The sequence below is a fragment of the Gekko japonicus genome, unplaced genomic scaffold (assembly GCF_001447785.1).
Source record: "Gekko japonicus isolate JY-2015 unplaced genomic scaffold, Gekko_japonicus_V1.1 scaffold718, whole genome shotgun sequence".
Classification (NCBI taxonomy): Eukaryota; Metazoa; Chordata; class Lepidosauria; order Squamata; family Gekkonidae; genus Gekko; species Gekko japonicus.
In genome coordinates, this window is record NW_015161425.1 from 646,642 (window position 1) to 664,447 (window position 17,806).

General features: G+C 45.8%; 1 protein-coding gene across 1 annotated transcript in view; it reads left to right on the top strand.

Moving 5' to 3' along the window:
* The window catches only part of TGFBRAP1 (transforming growth factor beta receptor associated protein 1), a 30,477-nt gene extending 15,951 nt beyond the window's left edge, over positions 1-14,526 (top strand). Inside the window, exons 5-12 of the mRNA XM_015428580.1 lie at positions 3,400-3,482; positions 5,097-5,438; positions 6,059-6,116; positions 7,975-8,118; positions 9,587-9,733; positions 10,818-10,977; positions 11,768-12,201; positions 13,629-14,526. Coding sequence (XP_015284066.1) covers positions 3,400-3,482; positions 5,097-5,438; positions 6,059-6,116; positions 7,975-8,118; positions 9,587-9,733; positions 10,818-10,977; positions 11,768-12,201; positions 13,629-13,817 — 1,557 coding nt within the window. The 3' untranslated portion in view covers positions 13,818-14,526. The remainder of the gene's footprint in view (positions 1-3,399; positions 3,483-5,096; positions 5,439-6,058; positions 6,117-7,974; positions 8,119-9,586; positions 9,734-10,817; positions 10,978-11,767; positions 12,202-13,628) is intronic.
* The last annotated feature ends 3,280 nt before the right edge of the window (positions 14,527-17,806 follow it).

The following is a 17,806-nucleotide window of genomic DNA, read 5'->3' on the forward strand; positions in this document are numbered from 1 at the left end:
AACAGTCTAGGAAGTGTAACTGAATCTGGTGTATGGCCTGTGAAGAAGGTTCTTCTTTTTTTTAAGTTAGTCTGTTCATTAACTAACTGTCTGATCCTAGTCATGTTTGTTCAGAAACGGGTCCTGTTAAGTCTGATGAGATACACCTCCTGATAAGCATGTTCCACAGTATAGCATATTCTTCATAGGCTGTACCGGCCTCATGTGGCAACAGCCATTTCCCCCAGTAAAGACTTTGTAAACAAAAACACGGGATTGGGGTAAGTCAAGGCCCTGTCACGTACAGCTCTTCCCCTTCCTCAGATAAAAAGATATTTAAGAAGTATCGGTTGCTATTTGTTGGATTAAATTTATTAGCATGATGGTAGACTTAAAAGTTTTGTCTAGAAATAAGTTTATATTGCTCTGATCCACTTTCTTGGAAGTTCAAAAAAGTGTTTAGTTTTGTGTAGGTTCTTTTTAGAATATTTTGCTGGGCTTGAGCAGTTAGCACAAAGCACAGGGTTTAAAAGGAGGATATATTTATTCATCAGTCGCTGCTGATGGAAGTTAAAACAGCAGTGTGACACAGGCTGGCTAAGTTTAAGTGTGGAGAGTTATTTAATAAGATGTTCCAAACATTTATTTTAGCAATTCAGCAATTTCCCTCTTCAGCGTTGGATGGAAATTATGGAGTATGAAGATGCAGTTCAAAGATTTTGGAGATGATATAGTCCATGACCTGTCTGAGCACCCCATGAATGGAAAGGCTATAATTAAATTTCTCTATCCAGTTTTAAAAATTATTATACAAAAGAGGCTGATCCAACAGAAATCAGCATGTCTGCTGGCAAATAAAGATATCCCGAGGGTCTGGCTGGTACGGGAGGCCAACAAACCTGTGTTGATAAGAACGTTGTTGTCTCTGCAACTGAACATTGGAATAGAAGTGATATAAAAGTCAATCTGCATGCCTCTTGAATTTTTTTTCCTGTCTTGTAACTGAACAAATTAAATTATAATTGTTTAGAAAAGATAGAGTCTTACTTTTGAACTGATTATAAAATTACTGTGATGACCCCTAGCCCCAATATCTCTTGATATTTCCATTCAGTTTTGTTCCTCTCTGAGTCTACTCTAATTTTCATGTAGGGAGAGGCGGCATGATGTGGAAGTCAGGGGGGTCATAGAATCATAGAGTTGGAAGGGACCTCCAGGGTCATCTAGTCTAACCCCCTGCACAATGCAGGAAATTCACAATACTTCCCCCTCCACACCCGCAGTGACCACTGTTCCGCGCCCAGAAGATGGCAAAAAACCTCCAGGATTGCTTCCTGACCCCAAAGTGGCAATCAGCATTTCCCTGGGCATGTAAGAAAGGGCCACAAGAACTAAGCACTGAGGCAACCCTTCCTGCCTTTCCTCTCATGATCTGCCTAAGTTCACAGAATCAGCATTGATGTCAGATGTCCATCTAGCCTCTGTTTGCAAACCCCCAAAGAGGGAGAGCCCACCACCTCCCGAGGAAGCCTGTTCCATGTAGGAACCACTCGAACTGTCAGGAAATTCTAATGTTTAGCCAAAAACTCTTTTGATTTAATTTCAACCTGTTGGTTCTGGTCCGACCTTCTGGGGCAACAGAAAACAACTCCCAAACATCCTCTATATGACAGCCCTTTGAGAACTTGAAGAGGGTTATCATATCACCTCTCAATCGCCTCCTCTCCAGGCTAAACATACCCAGCTCCTTCAGCCTTTCCTCAGAGGTCTCCAGACCCCTCACCATCTTCGTTGCCCTCCTCTGGACACGTTCCAGCTTGCCTGTATCCTTCTTAAATTGTGGTGCCCAAAACTGAACACGAAAAAACGACGCTCTAGGTGAGGTCTAACCAGAGCAGAGTAAAGTGGTACCATCACATCTCGCAATCTGGGTCAGAGTAGGGTCTGTGAAAACAGGGTTCAGAGCCCCACTCTGCCACAAAGCTCACCAGGCAACCTTGGGCTAGGTGCAGATTCTCAGTGTCTCCCACCTACATGGTTGTAAGGATGAAAAGGGAAGGGAGAACAATGAACTCCTTGCAGGAAGGGTGGAATAAAAAGATACCAGATACTTCCTCTTTTTTAGAACTGGAAGTTTATTTTTTCCCCTTAATAAATGTTGAATATGCATTTATGAATTTGATGCAGTCTTGAGAATGATGGTGCTGAGACCTCAGAGGATGGGGAAGCAGAGATGTAAAAATAGTTCAGTAAGTCTTGTGTTCAAATTAGTCAAATAAAGAGTGTCCAGATAAAAACTGGGAAGATTGTGTTGCTGTGAATTTGAGATATATCTTGGTTCAAAGCAGTTGACTTGTAAATTGTGTTCAGCCTTCGAGTAATGTGGAATGTACTTTCGCATAGGAGAGAATGCGCATACCAGAGGTGAACACTGTAGGACATACATTTTGCAGTATGTTTGTAAAATCAATCGATCACCAAAGCACTGCCTTTAGAGCATGCTGTACCTGTTCATCCCAATTTTTTGGTATTCCACCTCCAAAATCTCTTCCCTCCTATACCTATCTGTTGTCTTCCCAAAGCCTGTTAAGGTTGTTCATTCTGGCCAAACTAAGTGCTCACTCCTTGGCAGTTTTGAGGGGTAGGTTCATGCGTTTACCCTGTTCAGAACAAATCTGCCCCTTAGGTAAGATAGCACATATCCCTCTGGAGTGTCCTTTGTATGCTAATCTCCGGAGGCATTCTGTTTTACCGTGTTTGCAGGCTCATTCGGACATATATTCCTATGACTGACTGACTTTCTGACAGGGATCCAAAAAGAACTCTAGCAGTTGCAAAAATTTTTTTACTCCTTTTGTCTATTGAGTGATAAATGATTAACAACAACTATCCACTGTTCAAGATCGGTGTATCACAGAGCTTTTATTTGATAAAGGAAAGGAGTATGCTTGTGCTAAGATGCCATGACCAACTTACTGCTTTCCATAACCCATGTGTGCTGCAGAATACATGTGCACACCTGTTTAGACACATGGGGCGTTTCCTGTTTCATATATGAAATGTCTTTCTCTATAGGAATCCCACTGCATTTGAAGCTGTGATCCTGGAGATGGGTCTGTAAATTGCTTGAGACATCTGTAGCCATTTTCATTGCAGGTGTCCTGTCCTCCTATGCTTTGCCTTTTGCAGCCCACCAAAAACAGAATGGAGGCTGATGGGTAGACCTGCCTTGCAGGGTCTACTGGCATCTTCTAGCTCTCTGATTCTGCATGTTGCTTAAAGCAGTACGGGTGGAGAGTAAATCAGAAGCTGGAATCAGGCTAGTTAGCCACTGACTTGAAATGCCCATTGGTGGATGGAATCTGTAATATGTCGTCGTTTCTGCAAGTAAACATGCCTTCTTCTCCTTTTCTTTTGCAGGTAATGTACAAGCGAATCCTGCAGCAAGCAGGCTTTATACAGTTTGCACAGCTTCAGTTCCTAGAAGCAAAAGAACTTTTCAGGTAATCCTTAACTGGTGATGGGTCAGTTCCTTTTGACTTGATTTGAAGTCAGCTCATTTTGCCAGCTTCTTCAGCCAACATTCGGGGGGGGGGGGGGCTTGTTTGTTTTCTGAGCATTCATTCCCAGCTCATCATGTTGGCACTTACAAACTGCTGGTGCCCAGTGCTGTGATTGCCTAGGAATAGGCTTAATACAATGCTCCGAATCAAAATTCTAGCAAACGCGGATGCCATAACACCATGGCTTAAACATTTCCCCCAGTCTGTCCATGCGTTACTACATATGTTGTACATTCCCATTTTTAAAAAGGTTGTGTAGTTAGATATTAACATTGAGGAACTTCAGTGCTTTGGGTGCCTGATCTTTGACCATTTGATATCCCACACTGAATAAAAACTTTTAGCACAAATAATGCTTTGTTGAATTGCAAACGTAGCACCATGTGATGAACAACTGTATATTCCGCACTAGGGACTTACAAGCTTCAGCACCACGTGTGACTCTAACATGTAACCGGTGTGTGCGCATATAGGGCCCAATGTCCAAAGGCTCAGTAGCAGGGCTCTTTTTGTAGAAAAAGCCCAGCAGGAACTCATTAGGATAATAGGCCACACCAAACAGCAACACTCATTAGCATATTAGGCCACACCCTGACCGCACTGCTCATTAGCACATCAGGCCACACCCCCATGTTACCAGAAGTGTGGTCATCGAGCCACACCCACCGTTCCCTTCTTATTCTGTTTACCTTCTTTGTTGACAAAACCCAGGGCTTTTTTTGTAGCAGGAACTTCTTTGCATGTTAGGCCACACACCCCTAATGTAGCCAATCCTAATGAGTTTCTGCTATTGGGTGTGGCCTATTATGCTAATGAGTTGAGTTCCTGCTGGCCGTGGCCAGCTCAGGAGCCAGCCGGAACTCCGTTCCTGTACGTTCCTGCCCAAAGATAGCCCTGTTCAGTAGCCTACAGCCCTTATTTCTTTTGCCCCCTCCTTACTCGCCAGGCAAGGACCCCGCATCACCTAGCTTACATACGCTGAATTTCACATGTCATTTCTCTTACATGGGGTCTGAACAAACCCACAGCCATGCAGGTACTCACATGCACGCGCACACACAGAGAGAGGCTTTTCCAGCTATTGGCAGACTTTCGGGGTCACTCAAAAATGTTATGGAATGCTTTTGAACAATTTGCGTGCAGAAGGGAAATGCTGTCTGTTGTGGGAATCACCTTTTCTGCTTCACTGGGATTTCCAGGTTATGTTTTTGACTCGTAATGTTACTACTTGTTATGGAAACCCTAGCAGGATTTCCCATTCTGCTGTCCTGGATTAAGCTGTGCCTTATTCTTTGGCATCTATAAGTGGCACGGCAATTGAACAGAACTGGCTTCCTTGAGTGTTACTTGTTTTATAACATTTCTCATGATAAAGGGTTTTTTTAAAGTTCTTAGTTAGGACAGTGTTAGAGTTGGCCGAGTATTTTATAGTCTGCTCACAGAATCTGGCCTCCTTTTGTGTGTGGGTGTACGTGTGGTGCATGTGTGGTGTGCGCGCCTCTTGTATACTTTTTCTTTCTCTTTGCTTCATTTAGTTTGACACTGTAATTGCAGAAGCGGCCAGCTTGATGTCCGGGAGCTGATCTCTCTCTATCCCTTCCTGTTGCCTGCTTCCTCTTCCTTCATCCGGTCTCATCCTCCTCTCCACGAATATGCCGACTTAAACCAGCTGACCCAAGGGGATCAGGAGAAGATGGCCAAATGCAAGCAGTTCCTCATGAGCTACTTGAACGAAGTGCGCAGCACTGATGTCGCAAATGGCTACAAGGAAGATGTCGATACGGCTTTACTGAAGCTCTATGCGGAGGCCAATCACGAGAGCCTTCTAGACTTGCTGGCCTCAGAGAATTTCTGTATTCTCACAGATAGTGCCACGTGGCTGGAAAAGCACAAAAAGTAAGCATTTTGCCTACATCAGAGATCCTCGGAACCTCCTAGAATTCTGTGACTCACCCCAGCCCCCGTGGATGCTATTTTGTGGTTGGTCACTCCCCCCCCCCCCCCATACACAACACTCTTTGGCATCCATTTTACTGTGGTGCCCCCTACCTGTTCTAAAAATCCAAAAGGGCCTACTAGCTCAACAAGATTGGGGGTCCCTGGCCTACGCTGGATTTTTTGCTGGGGACAAAAGGAGGACCACCTAAAAAGGGTGTATTGGGGTTATGGGACCTGCCTGGGCAGAAGCCATGTGGGACATGGGTAAAGATGAGAATTGGGGAAGACGGAGCAGAAAAGCTGGCTGGATCCAACCCATTGTATATTTCCTCCCTTTAGAGCCTCATTAAGAACCAGTGGGGTGTTGGGGTCTCAGTGTCAGACTAGGAATCTCCACTCTGCCAGGGAAGCCCCGCCATTTTTTCCTCACGTGGCCCAGAGGATTGTTGTGAGGATAAAAGGGAGGACAGAAGAATGGTTTAAGGCACTTTGGATCCCGGTGGGGGAGAAATGCGGGTGCTTGATAAATGCTAAATAGTAATTCTTGGCTTTTGCTTGTTTCATATCACGTTTTATAGATTTTTTGCACTCGGACTCCTGTATCATTCAAACGGTCAAGATGCAGCTGCACTGCAGGTTAGACTGAAGCCACATCTCTCATAACTCAGATCTCTAAACTGCATAAGGCTCTTGCTTTGCTATCCTGTGTTACGGATTTACAACAGGAGTAGCTTGGGGCCCTCACGCCCTTGAATCCAGCCTTGCAGCCAGGAATTGAGGGTGATCTTTGTAGGTCAGTGTGTAAAAGCAAACATCTATGTTCTGATAACAGTAAGCACTCAAGTGCTTGTGAGTAATCCTTCGCATTTGTTGATCATAATACTAGAAGCCGGGAGCCAGGAGCAAGGCATTGTTTCCCCTTGTATCTCTGTAGCTAAAAGACCCGGTCACTTCATTTAAAAAAGGAGAGTCGACTTCCCCCCTCCCCCTCCCCCATACATCCTCTCCCTCTTGGGAGACCTGCCTGACCTAGCTGTTCAGGCTGGCTTCAAGAAGTCTGCCTGTATACATATCCGGTCTGCCTTTTTGTTGGAGAGATCTAGGCTAGCTGATGAACAGTGCAATGCTAAAACAGTTACACAAAGTGGAAGAGCAGTGATTTAGAAGAGTGTAACTCTGTTTAGGACGCCGGGGAGCGGGAGCCGCTTGCTCTGTCATTAGGCGGCGGATCTCAGCAGAAAATGGCCGCCCTCGCTGCCCAGCCCAGCCCAGCCTGCGCTGCGGGATGAGGCGCCTCCAGCGCGCTGCCATGAAGAAGGCAAAAAAACCCCTCCAGGATTGCTTCCTGACCCCAAAGTGGCAATCAGCATTTCCCTGGGCGTGTAAGAAAGGGCCATGAGAACTATGCCCTGATGCAACCCCTTCCTGCCCTCCCTGTCAGGCTCTGCTTAAGTTCACACAATCAGCATTGCTGTCAGATGGCCATCCAGCCTCTGTTTGAAAACCTCCAAAGAAGGAGAGCCCACCACCTCCTCCCGAGGAAGCCTGTTCCACTGAGGGAACCACTCCAACCGTCAGGAAGTTCTTCAGTCTAGTCAGATTGCAGAAGGCAGGGGACGTCCCTGAGGGAAAGTGGACTTTTGGCCCCGCTGCTGAGACACATGTTGCTCCAACGCCCGGGACCCAGCCAGCTTGTTACAGCAAATTTTCTCCTCCTTCCAGCCAACACAGGCCAACAGCCAGCCAGCCATAATACAGAATAGTTGGTGCATATTGCACTGAAAATAGAAGTTCATTATCTCCAGATTGTACTGTAGATTCCCCCCCCCCCCTGAATGCTCCTGCAGGTTGCAAATGGACTAGGGGGAGCTAATCTCACCACATGATTTCAAAGACATTTAGGATATACACGTGAATAGCCTAGAGGTCAAGATGGAACGGTGCTCCCCTGACATTCTTTTCACGCCTATTGTCTGCTTTGGTTGGTGTCTAACCAGAATTGCAGCAACTAAAGGCTTGAACTTCTGAGTAAGTTGTATGGAGGCAATAGTGTACGTAGCTTGGAATGAGAGTGGAGCTAAGTGTTATGTTTAGCAGGAGAGCCATCAGAATGGACAGCCCCCCCCCCCCAGTCTTCTGGCACACTAGCTAACAGTTCTGAGCAGAGGAACATGCACTATTAAGGATGGCACAATTTGGGTTAGTGTCTCTAAACACTAAGAGGCGGGAGGGATGTTTCCCACATATGGAATGTAGCATGTAGTGCTCCATGAAGAGCTCCACGGCTGGCACAAAGGGAGTAACTAGCCTTCAGCACTTGCATAGCAACCAGGAAACACTTTCCATTGGCTCCTACCAAGTCTGTGAGGGCAGGATAAACTTAGGTTGACAGACAAATCCGAGGGAGAATAGTATTAAATAGTATACATTTGCTTTTAAAGGATGTGAATTGTCAAGGAGCGGTTCTGACACCTTTTCTTCTTCTCTTCTTCAGTTATGGGTAAAAATTGTCAATGGGGACATCCAGGATTCCACGCGCACAGACCTCTATGAGTATATCGTGGACTTCCTTACTTCCTGCTCGGACCATGAACTGGTCTGGAAGTATGCCGAATGGCTGTTACAGCAAAGTGAGGAGGTTCGTAGCTGGATTCTCTTGAGAAATGCTTTTGAAACGGCTGTTGCTTGGCTGCTTGATGCAGAATACCTGGTCTTGCACTGTCTTACTCTTCTCTGTTAAATGCTTCGGGCCATATTCATATGGAGTTCCAGCATCTTGCTGTTTGGATAGAAGTGCAGTAATAATGAAGAACTAGATGTGGAATAATGCACAGTTAGCAGAATGCCCACCAGGTGGTTGGGGCATTTGTGGGACGGTGGCCCCAGAGAGGAACTGTAGCAGAATGTGTGTGTGGGGGGGCAGAGCTGCTCATGGCTCTCTCCCCCCACCCCCGCACCGCTCTCATTCATTCGTTGGATCTTCCAGATTTCTGTTGAAATGAATGAGGGTGATGTTCAAAACGAATGTCTTCATGCCCTAGTTTTAAATGTTCTGCTTTATTCTGATGGCCTGTCATGCCTACGATGTATTTTTCCTTCTGTTGCCAGAAAACCTGATTTGTTCTCCCTAACACTCAAAATACTGACTTGTATAGGGGGACTGTAGTTACTAATCTCCAGAGTATTTCCGTTTTGATCAGTGTGTAGAATGAGGAGCTTCAGTTGATTCAGGCATCCATTTAGTATGGGTTGTCATTGGTTGTCACGCTTCCCTTTATGATACCTTCCTGAGTCTCCCCTCCCAAATCCCATCCATCCAGGTTCATAAAGAGACAAAAATGAGTATAACTGTATCTCTTGTCTTCCCCTTCTACCCAAACATCTGTAATGTGAAGATGGAATGTTGTGCTTTTTCCCCAACTGAAAAAGTAAATTGCTGCACAGTAGCCCCTAAGATCCATTTCCATTCATTAGTGTAGAGCTAAAAGAGGGCACACACGTGGACACGCTCTAAAACCACTACACCACACATTTGTGGGTGTGTGGGCTGGATTGAGGTTCAGATCTCCACTCAGCCATTCAACTCACAGAAGAAGAAGAGTTGTTTTTTTATACTCCACTTTTGTCTACCCTAAGTGGTCTCAAAGGGGCTTAAAATCTCCTTCCCCTTCCTCTCTCCCCACAGCAGTCACCTAGTGAGGTAGGTGGGGCTGAGAGAGAGTTCTGAGAGAGCTGCCTGTGACTGACCCAAGGTCACCCAGCAGGCTTCATGTGGAGGAGGGAGGAATCAAGCCCCGTTCTCTGGATGACAGTTGACCACTCTTAACCACTACACCAAGCTGGCTGAGCTTGGGCTTATTATCACGCTCTCTCATTCTAACTTACTTCACAGTTTTTGGGGAGGGTAAAGATGGAGGAGGGGGAGGACCGTTTACACCATCCTGAGGTACTCGGTGGCAGGGTGGGCATAAAAAGTAATGAATAGTAATCCTTTGGCAAATTGAAGAATGTGAGGCATGAGTAGTAACGGTCAACTTGTGAGCGAGAGTGATGTCCATCGCTTATGCAGATATAGTCATTGACTTCTGAAATGTGTCTTGTTTTAGATTGGCATATACGTTTTTACTAGAAGGCCGCAGGAAGAAGGACAGGATAACAGCTTTAACCCAGACGACGTCATGAGCTGCCTTAACAAATACCCCAAATCACTAGTAAAATACTTAGAGTTTTTAGTCCTAGAAAGAAGAATACAGGTAAGTTTTTTTGGGGGGATAGGGGTGGTTTCTGTCAAATCCAAACAGATATTGGTGCGTGGAGCTTTCACACTGGTCTGATATTCTCCATAGCCTCAAATACCAGGTTGTTCTCTAGACCCCTGCTGAGGAGCCTTTGGCAAGCTTGGAAATTTGACTCCTCCTGCTTGTCCCCTCAGACTCCACTCTATTTAGCAGAGGAAAGAAGCTGGAAGGTGACGATGTGCACGTAAAGCAAACAAAAGTGATGTTTGTAATTCACATTATAACAATATTTGCTCTTGGATCACTCACATCTGTCCTGGTGTTAGTTGCTGCGGCACTTGCTGAGGCACTTGCTGAAGGGTAGATGGCTGAAGTAGGCCCATCCTATTCTCTGGCTGCCTTTGAACAGCCTGGAAACTCCCGCAACCCCACAAGAGTATTCTTTGGCCTTTTAGGTGGGGCACACACAGCGGCCTGGATCCAGCAATGTACAAATGGAAACATAAACTGACTTAGCATGGCTCCGCTTTAGGGTTGCCAAATGGGGGCGGGGAATCCCCCGCTTCGGAGGCCCGATTTCCGCCGCGGCAGAATCGGCCCCGGGGGGAACTCCGCCCCCGAAGCTGCATCACCAGAGGTGATACAGCCACGTCGCTCACGTTGGGGGCGTGGCCCACATCGTCAGGGGAAAACCATATGGTTCCCCCCCGACAATGTGAGCCACGCCCCCAACGTGAGCACGTAGCACGTCACTTCCTGTGACGTGCTGCCGGCGCGCTACTTACAGGAAAAAAGAGGGGGGGCAGCCATTAGGAGGGGGGTCACTCATAGCCAAGATGCCTCTGCAGAGCTACCTGACCCAATTTCAGCTCAGCATCGGCATCTTGGCTCTGAGTGGCCCCTCCTAATGGCTGCCCCCCCTTTCTCCTGTAAGTAGCCCTTGAGATTTTATTCCAAATTGTCTGAAGAAGTGTGCTTTGCACATGGAAGCTTACACTTTAATTTGGTTATGTGTCGTAAGCGCTCATTTTGTTGACTTTACTAGCGACATTGCTTTTGGAGATCTGGAATGAATGGCTTGTCTGTTTCATACTGGCAGAAGGAAAAGTACCACACCCACCTAGCGGTGCTGTACCTGGAGAAAGTGCTCAACCTGAAATCGCTCGAGGCAGAAAGGAACGAAGAGCTGTTTGAAACGAAGGCGAAGCTGCAGAGTCTCCTGCGAGAATCTGACCTTTATAGGACTCGCTTTATTTTAGGTAAATTAACTAACATTGTTATAACACAACACCAAGTTTTACCTGCTCTGTACAGAAATGGAATGGAAGGAAAAGAAGACGTGGAGGGTTTGCAGCGGGGTCACTTTAAATGGCTTGCACTGATGCTCTTTTCTGCTCCATTTTAGCTGATTCCAGTTCTAAAATAATCAGTCCAACATCCTGGTGAATCTGGCAATTCCCTATCTAATGTAGGCCCTGTGGCCACCACCAAACAGTAATTGATTGCCTGAATCCCACAGTCTTTTCACTTCTTTACTAAAATGGAAGGGTAATGGGAATTGGGTATACTACATGACATGTTTGGGCTCCGAACACATAGTTCTGCATCCTGCTACACAGAAGTGACTGCGATTTCCCCCTAAAGCGAGGCTTTTTTTGTTATCTGAAAACTTTTCCAGGTACTCCAGGTACACTGATCCTGGTGACCTATAGTGCATTACAGAGAGATACGAAGGGGCGGGAGTGGAGAATTGTAAGCACTTTGCCAGTGTACACATTGAAGTGCTTTCTGCTTATGTAATGGACTGTTTGAGTCCTGGTTGTTGTATTTATTAGTCTAACAAGGTTCCCAGAATTCTACATGCAGCTCACCAACTACCAACAAGTGGGGAAATCCTTTCTCACATTTAACTCCTGGGGTTAGCAATTCACTTTCAATTATCCTTTTATTTATGATGCCTGGCATAAGAGAAGGGTTTAGTGTTCTTTTTTTTCTTTTTCTTTTTTGCATTGACCAGGACTTTGTTTAAAGTGTGTTTGCATTTGGCAGATAAAATCAGTGGCTCAGATCTTCATATGGAGTGTGCAATATTGTATGGGAAACTGGAAGAGCACGACAAAGCTTTACATATCCTCGTCCACGTATTGAAGGACTTTGCTGCTGCCGAGGACTACTGTGTGTGGAATTCCAAGAACAGAGGCATTCTTTACCGACAGAAACTGTTCCATATGCTGCTTACAGCATACCTGAATTCCAGCTCAGCAGAACATGAACTGGTCATGGCTGCTGTGGATCTCCTAAACAGTCATGCGGCTGACTTTGATGCTGCCCTTGTTTTGCGGCTTCTCCCTGACAGCTGGTCAGTGCAGCTTCTCTCCTCTTTCCTGGCTGGAGCAATGAGGGAAAGTATCCATTCTCAGAGAATGTCTCAGATTGCACTGGGATTGGCAAAAGCCGAGAACTTAATTTACAAGCACGAGAAGGTGAGCAATACCGGTTTGTCCATTGTATGAGCGTGCTGCAATCTCTTAATAGTCTCCAGGAATTTTTGTCGGCCTGATGGAAGGATCGTGTTCCATTTTTTTCTTGGTTCTTATGCACTTGATAATCTGCTAGGGGGCAGTTTCCATTCTTCTGCTGCATACTATGTATGCCGAAGGTGGCAAAGGCATCCCAATAGTTCATTAAGTGAGCCAGTTGAACTATGGTGGCTTAACAGCTTTCTTTGTGCATTATGTAACCTACTGCTTAACCACGAAAGTGCAAGAGTAGGATGTGGGGAAGACGTTAGTATTCCGTAGCTAGCTTTCGTACACAGCATGGAAAGAGGAATAATCCTGCATCCCCTGTAACAGCTTTCATATTGTGTGCAAAGCAGCTGAGATTTAGACTATAGAGGAAACCTTCAAAAACACGTGTGTTAGAATGTGGGGCTTCTGTGCAAGGCCCTGTTTCCAATGCATACCCTGCCCACTGATGGTGGCTATGTCTTTGCTCCATCCCATATGTCCTTGCCTCAAATCCCTCTGTTTGCAAAAAAGCAAACAAGAAAACAACAACAGGGGATTTGAATACTTGTTTTCTAGTGCTTGCAATACGAAGTACTTTGATAATACCTATACATGAAATAAATATACCTGTTTACCGATTTTCTGTAATTTCAGTTTGCCTAAGGAATCTTTTTTTCCTATAGCGTTGTTTATAAAATGGCCATGCACCAAATGTGTAGAGTCTGCACCATGAATAGGAGTCTCAGCTGTTTGATGTGAGGGCTGTAAGGATACATCCAAAGCTGTGCTGGAAAGATGAGTTTCTAGTTGAGTTAAGAATCTAACATACCACCAAACAAACAAAAAACCCCAGGAACTCTTCTTTCAGGAATCTTACTGTTCAGGACATTACCAGAAGGCCTTCAGGCAGGTCCTTTGTGAACCTGGTGCCTAGAGCTGTACGTACAGATCCTGATGTGATTGATAGAGGCCATTCAGTAACTGGTCAGGATGAAATCCTTTGCAACAACAGTGGGAAGATTATCTCCCCCCTCCCAAGAGTGGGGTATAAACCGTTCATATGAATAAGTCACCACCTGTTGACCAAGGGCATACCACAGCTACATTATGTGAGACTGTATAGCACACTACTTGTCATGGCTCTTCCAAAGAATCCACAGAATTGTAGCTTGGGAAGAGTATTCAGAGGCCTTTGTTTGTCCTCTGTCTGTCTGTCTCTCAAAACCCTAGGTTTCCCTGGGAAAAGGAATGGTAGATCAGTTTTGGCCAAGTTGAAGAATATGCCTGAAACTAGGGTGCACCACAAATAATGATTGACTTGACAGAAAGTCTTCTAGCCTGTGCCGGTTCTTGTGTCGATTTGCAATGATGTTTTTTTTCATTTTTCTCCTGCCTTACAGGTAAAACTAAAAGGAGACACCACTGTTCTGTCAGACAGAAAACTCTGCCAGGTGTGTCAGACTCCCTTTTGTGAGCCTGCCTTTGTCAGGTACCCGAATGGCAGTGTGGTCCACACCCACTGTGCTGCAGGCAGACTTGTGACTTCCAACACAAACCGCCACTTCTCCAGCCCCAGCGGAAGGACATGAAATGTACCCGGAAGGGTGCCAGGGTGCTGGAGTGGTTGCCCTTTGGGGAAACCAGAGAGAGTCAGCTGGACACAACGGCAAGCGGAAGAGATGAGATTGCCCCGGGGAATAACAAGAAGACTTGAGTCAATGTGAAACAGGGCCACTTAAACCTGCTGATCCTTTTTGTGAATGTAGACGGCACAAGAAATTGCAAACTTGTTTTCTTTATCACGTAATAAGCAAATGCAGTAAAGATGTTAGGGAGGGGAAGGGAGCCAACATACCCTCATAAAATTAAACCTTGCACTGAACTTGGTGATCGACTGGCGTTGGAAGAAGAGGGGCTGAAGAGGAAAGACAACTTTTCGCCACACAGTTGATTTGGGGGGGGGATGGGGGTGGCTTCTCTCTCTTGAATAAATGGTATGAAGCAGCACTTTCTTGAGAGCAGAACAGACACGCAGTTGTGGATTTAAATTTTGCCTGCCATGCGGCATCGTGAACTTTTGTTCTGTGCTCTTCATACTATTGGGATTCGATGCACTTTTGAGCCTTTGTACGCCTGCCTTCTCTGCCATTTATTACAGACCGTACAAAAGCACTGACTCTGGGTAATTCCTGCTCATTTCGGAAGTTAAAGGGAAGCAGGACAATGGCAGCACCGGGCGGGGGGGCGCGGGGGCGGTGAAGAGCCCTACACCTTTTTTCTGACACTAATCACAAGAATGCCGCCCAAATTCATAGTCCTGTTATATGGAACTGTAAACCATTGGGGTGGGGGCGGGAATGGGTTGAAGGATGAGGCTTTAATAAAATGTAATGATTTATTTATTATCATACAGGTGTTCTGTAAATACAGTTGAATGAAATGGTTTTATATCTCAAAAAGTTCTCTAGAGCAAAAATACGTAACCGGTCATTCCAGGTATAGCTTTTGGTGTAGGTTCTACACCTGACAACACAATTCATGTTTTCCTGCAAAAGGGGGGGGGTGGGAATGGTGCCTCTGATCTGCGTTGCAGGGGTGGACCTTGGGTCATACCAAGTGGGTGGGGGTGGGGCCTAAGGGTACAATACAGACATCAGTAGTTGCATCCTGAAGTGCTGATAAGCTTGATCATACTTAATAAATGCTCTATGAATTCTGAAGCTGTGTGCTAAGCTTCTTCTCCGTGCCACAGCCCAAGAGTAAAAGATACTATGAGGGCGCCTTCTTTTCCACACCCCTTAACTGAGTAGTAGAAGCGTCACTGACACAGTGAGAGAAGGGGAGAACTCAACAATGAGAGCTTTAAGTTGTTTGCTTGAGTTATATTTTTCCTAAATAACAAAAACCCAGATTCACATTTTATGTCCAAACCGCTGGGGGGGGGGGGGGGGGGTTGTTAATCAGGTCGTTGGGTGTATTTCTCAAGGTTTCCAGAGGTCATTTTTCTGGCCTTAGAAAGATGTACCTTCAAGTTGAAGAAGCAACACAAGAGTCTGCTCCTTGCTCTCAGCTTCCACTTCCTGCTCAGTCCAGTTTGTTGCTATGGGTGTGTGTGTGTTTCCCCCCCACATGACAGTTCAAAGATAGATGTTGCAAGCCTCTTGATGTCCTTCCAACTAAATACTGAGTAACACTTTCTTTCGCTTGCTTTTTTATGAAATTGATTTGAATAATTGTCCCAAATCAATAGGATACCTTGTATAATTGTTTTCAGAACAAATCATATTTATGTAGGTGTTTGTATAATAAGATGGTGAGGAGATGGGAGCAATTCTGCCTGTTTGAGTAACAGGCGATGGGGGAGGCACCATCCTCCAAAAAGTCATACACAGCTGAAGCCCCCTCCCCCCAGATGGAAAGCCATTTCTACCAATTTGCATGGTACCTGCGGTTTCAGCAACTTGTTATGCAGGTAGTGTAGAGGCCACGGTGGCTTAGAAGTTAAGACGCTGAGCTGAGCTGCAGACCAGAAGGTCTGTAGTTCGGCAGTTCGAGACCCCTAGTGCCATGTGATGGAGTGAGCTCCTGTCTCTGGCCTCAGCTCCTGCCAACCTAGCAGTTTGAAAGCAAGAAACTGTAAGTAGATAAATAGGTACTGCTGTGGTGGGAAGGCAACAGTGTTCTGTGCACCTTGGCGTTTAGTCATGCCAGCCGCATGACCACAGAAATGGCTTTGGACAGCGCTGGCTCTTCAGCTTGGAAACAGGAGATGAGCACCACATCCCTAGAGTCGGATTCGACTAGCTTTCGAGCAAGGGAAACCTTTACCTTAACTATGTAGGTAGTGCAGCAGATAGGGAGCTGCGAGCAGAACTTATTTCTAAGTTGTGACGCTCATCTTGAACAAACCTTTTGGTCAGTTTGATGTAGTTCCTAGGCTTCGTGCTAGGACACACTTGGATAGCATGGTATCTGCCAACCTGATTTTCTTCGTGCTTGCTTCCTGCAGCTTTAATTTGCATAGAGTATTTGTAGGATAAAAATTAACTCTGACGTTTGGCAAGCAGCCCACAATGAACAAAAGAGAAAACGACCCTAGGTTATTGCAGGGATTAAGTATTCCTCGTTTCGTTGAAGATCACGGAGCACACTACGCCAATGGACCCATAGGGAATACTTGGCACTGATTCTAAGGCACTGGTTCTATTCAGATGGCAGGTAAAGAAGATAAACCAATCAATATATTTATTAAATTAGATCGGGGTCCCCAACATGCTTCCCGTGGGTGCCTGAGAGTTTTTAGAAAGCTGAGGAGGCCGGGTGGGACTTTCTGCCATCGGGGCCTTCTGAGTGGCCACTGGAGAGTGGCTGTGCAGATTTTTTAAAAATTGCCTTGGCAACGGATGCCGTCACAGCACAAGGATCTTCACTGCATGACGGAAGAGAACTGTGTGTCTGCAAGAAAATGTTTTTCAAGAATACGCTCATTTTAAAAGGCATCCCGTTAAGCAGAACTTCTGCCTGAGATACTGAAGCGTTACCATGAGACATATGCATAACCTCTCTCTCCGACATTTTGGAATGGATGAGGGCTAACAAGCTACTGATGAGGGAAGGTCTGACTGCAGTAATGGGTTATCCTCTGTTCTGGATGGGGGTTGCACTCCCCTTAAAGGAGCAGATTTGTACCTTGGGAGTGCTCTTGGACCTGGGTCTCCTGTTAGATAAACAAGGGGCAGCAGTAGTCTTTCAGCAGCTTCAGTTGGTAAGCCAGCTGTGGTCCTTCCTGGAAAAAAAATCTTGCCACTGTGCTGCGTGCCCTGGTAACACTAGATTAGATTACTGTAATACGCTCTGTGTGGAGCCGCCCTTGAAGACTGTTCGGAAGCTACAGTTGGACCAGAATGCTGCGGCCAGAGTGTTGACTGGAGCGGGTTGTAGGGACCACATCACTCCAGTCTTGTTCCATCTACACTGGATTCCAGTTTGTTTCTGGGTTCGATTCCAGGTCCTGGTATTGACCTTTAGAGGTCTGTATGGCCTGGGACCAACGTACCTTAAGAATTGCCTTCTCCCACATGAACCTACCCACTCACTCTGGTCATCTTCAGAGGCTTTGGTTGTCCCTGCCATCTGAGGCTTGGCGGGCGGCAACCTGAGAAAGGGCCTTCTTGGCTGTGGCACCAAAACTTTGGAACTCCTCTGGGAGGTCAGTCTTTCTCCCTTACCCAAGTCTTTCACCAGCAGGTGAAGACTTCTTTGTTTTGACCGGCATACCCCCAGCAATGGTTACTGGCCCACCTTCTAGTGGTGTTCATGTGTTTTTAATCGGATTTCTTTCTAACTGTACTTGAATCATTTAAACGTTTTTATGTTTGCTGCCTTGTAGGCTCTAACTGGGTGGAAAGGCAGCATAAAAAGCAGCCATTTAATGTTTATGCCCTATGCCAGAATTCCAAAGGGGTCTGCAAGCAGAAAAAAACTGGGGACCTCTGAACTAGATACAGAGAAGAGGTTCTGGATCTGCACGCCACCTTTTTACATCTGTGTTAGTGACCTTAGGAACTGCGGTGGCTCA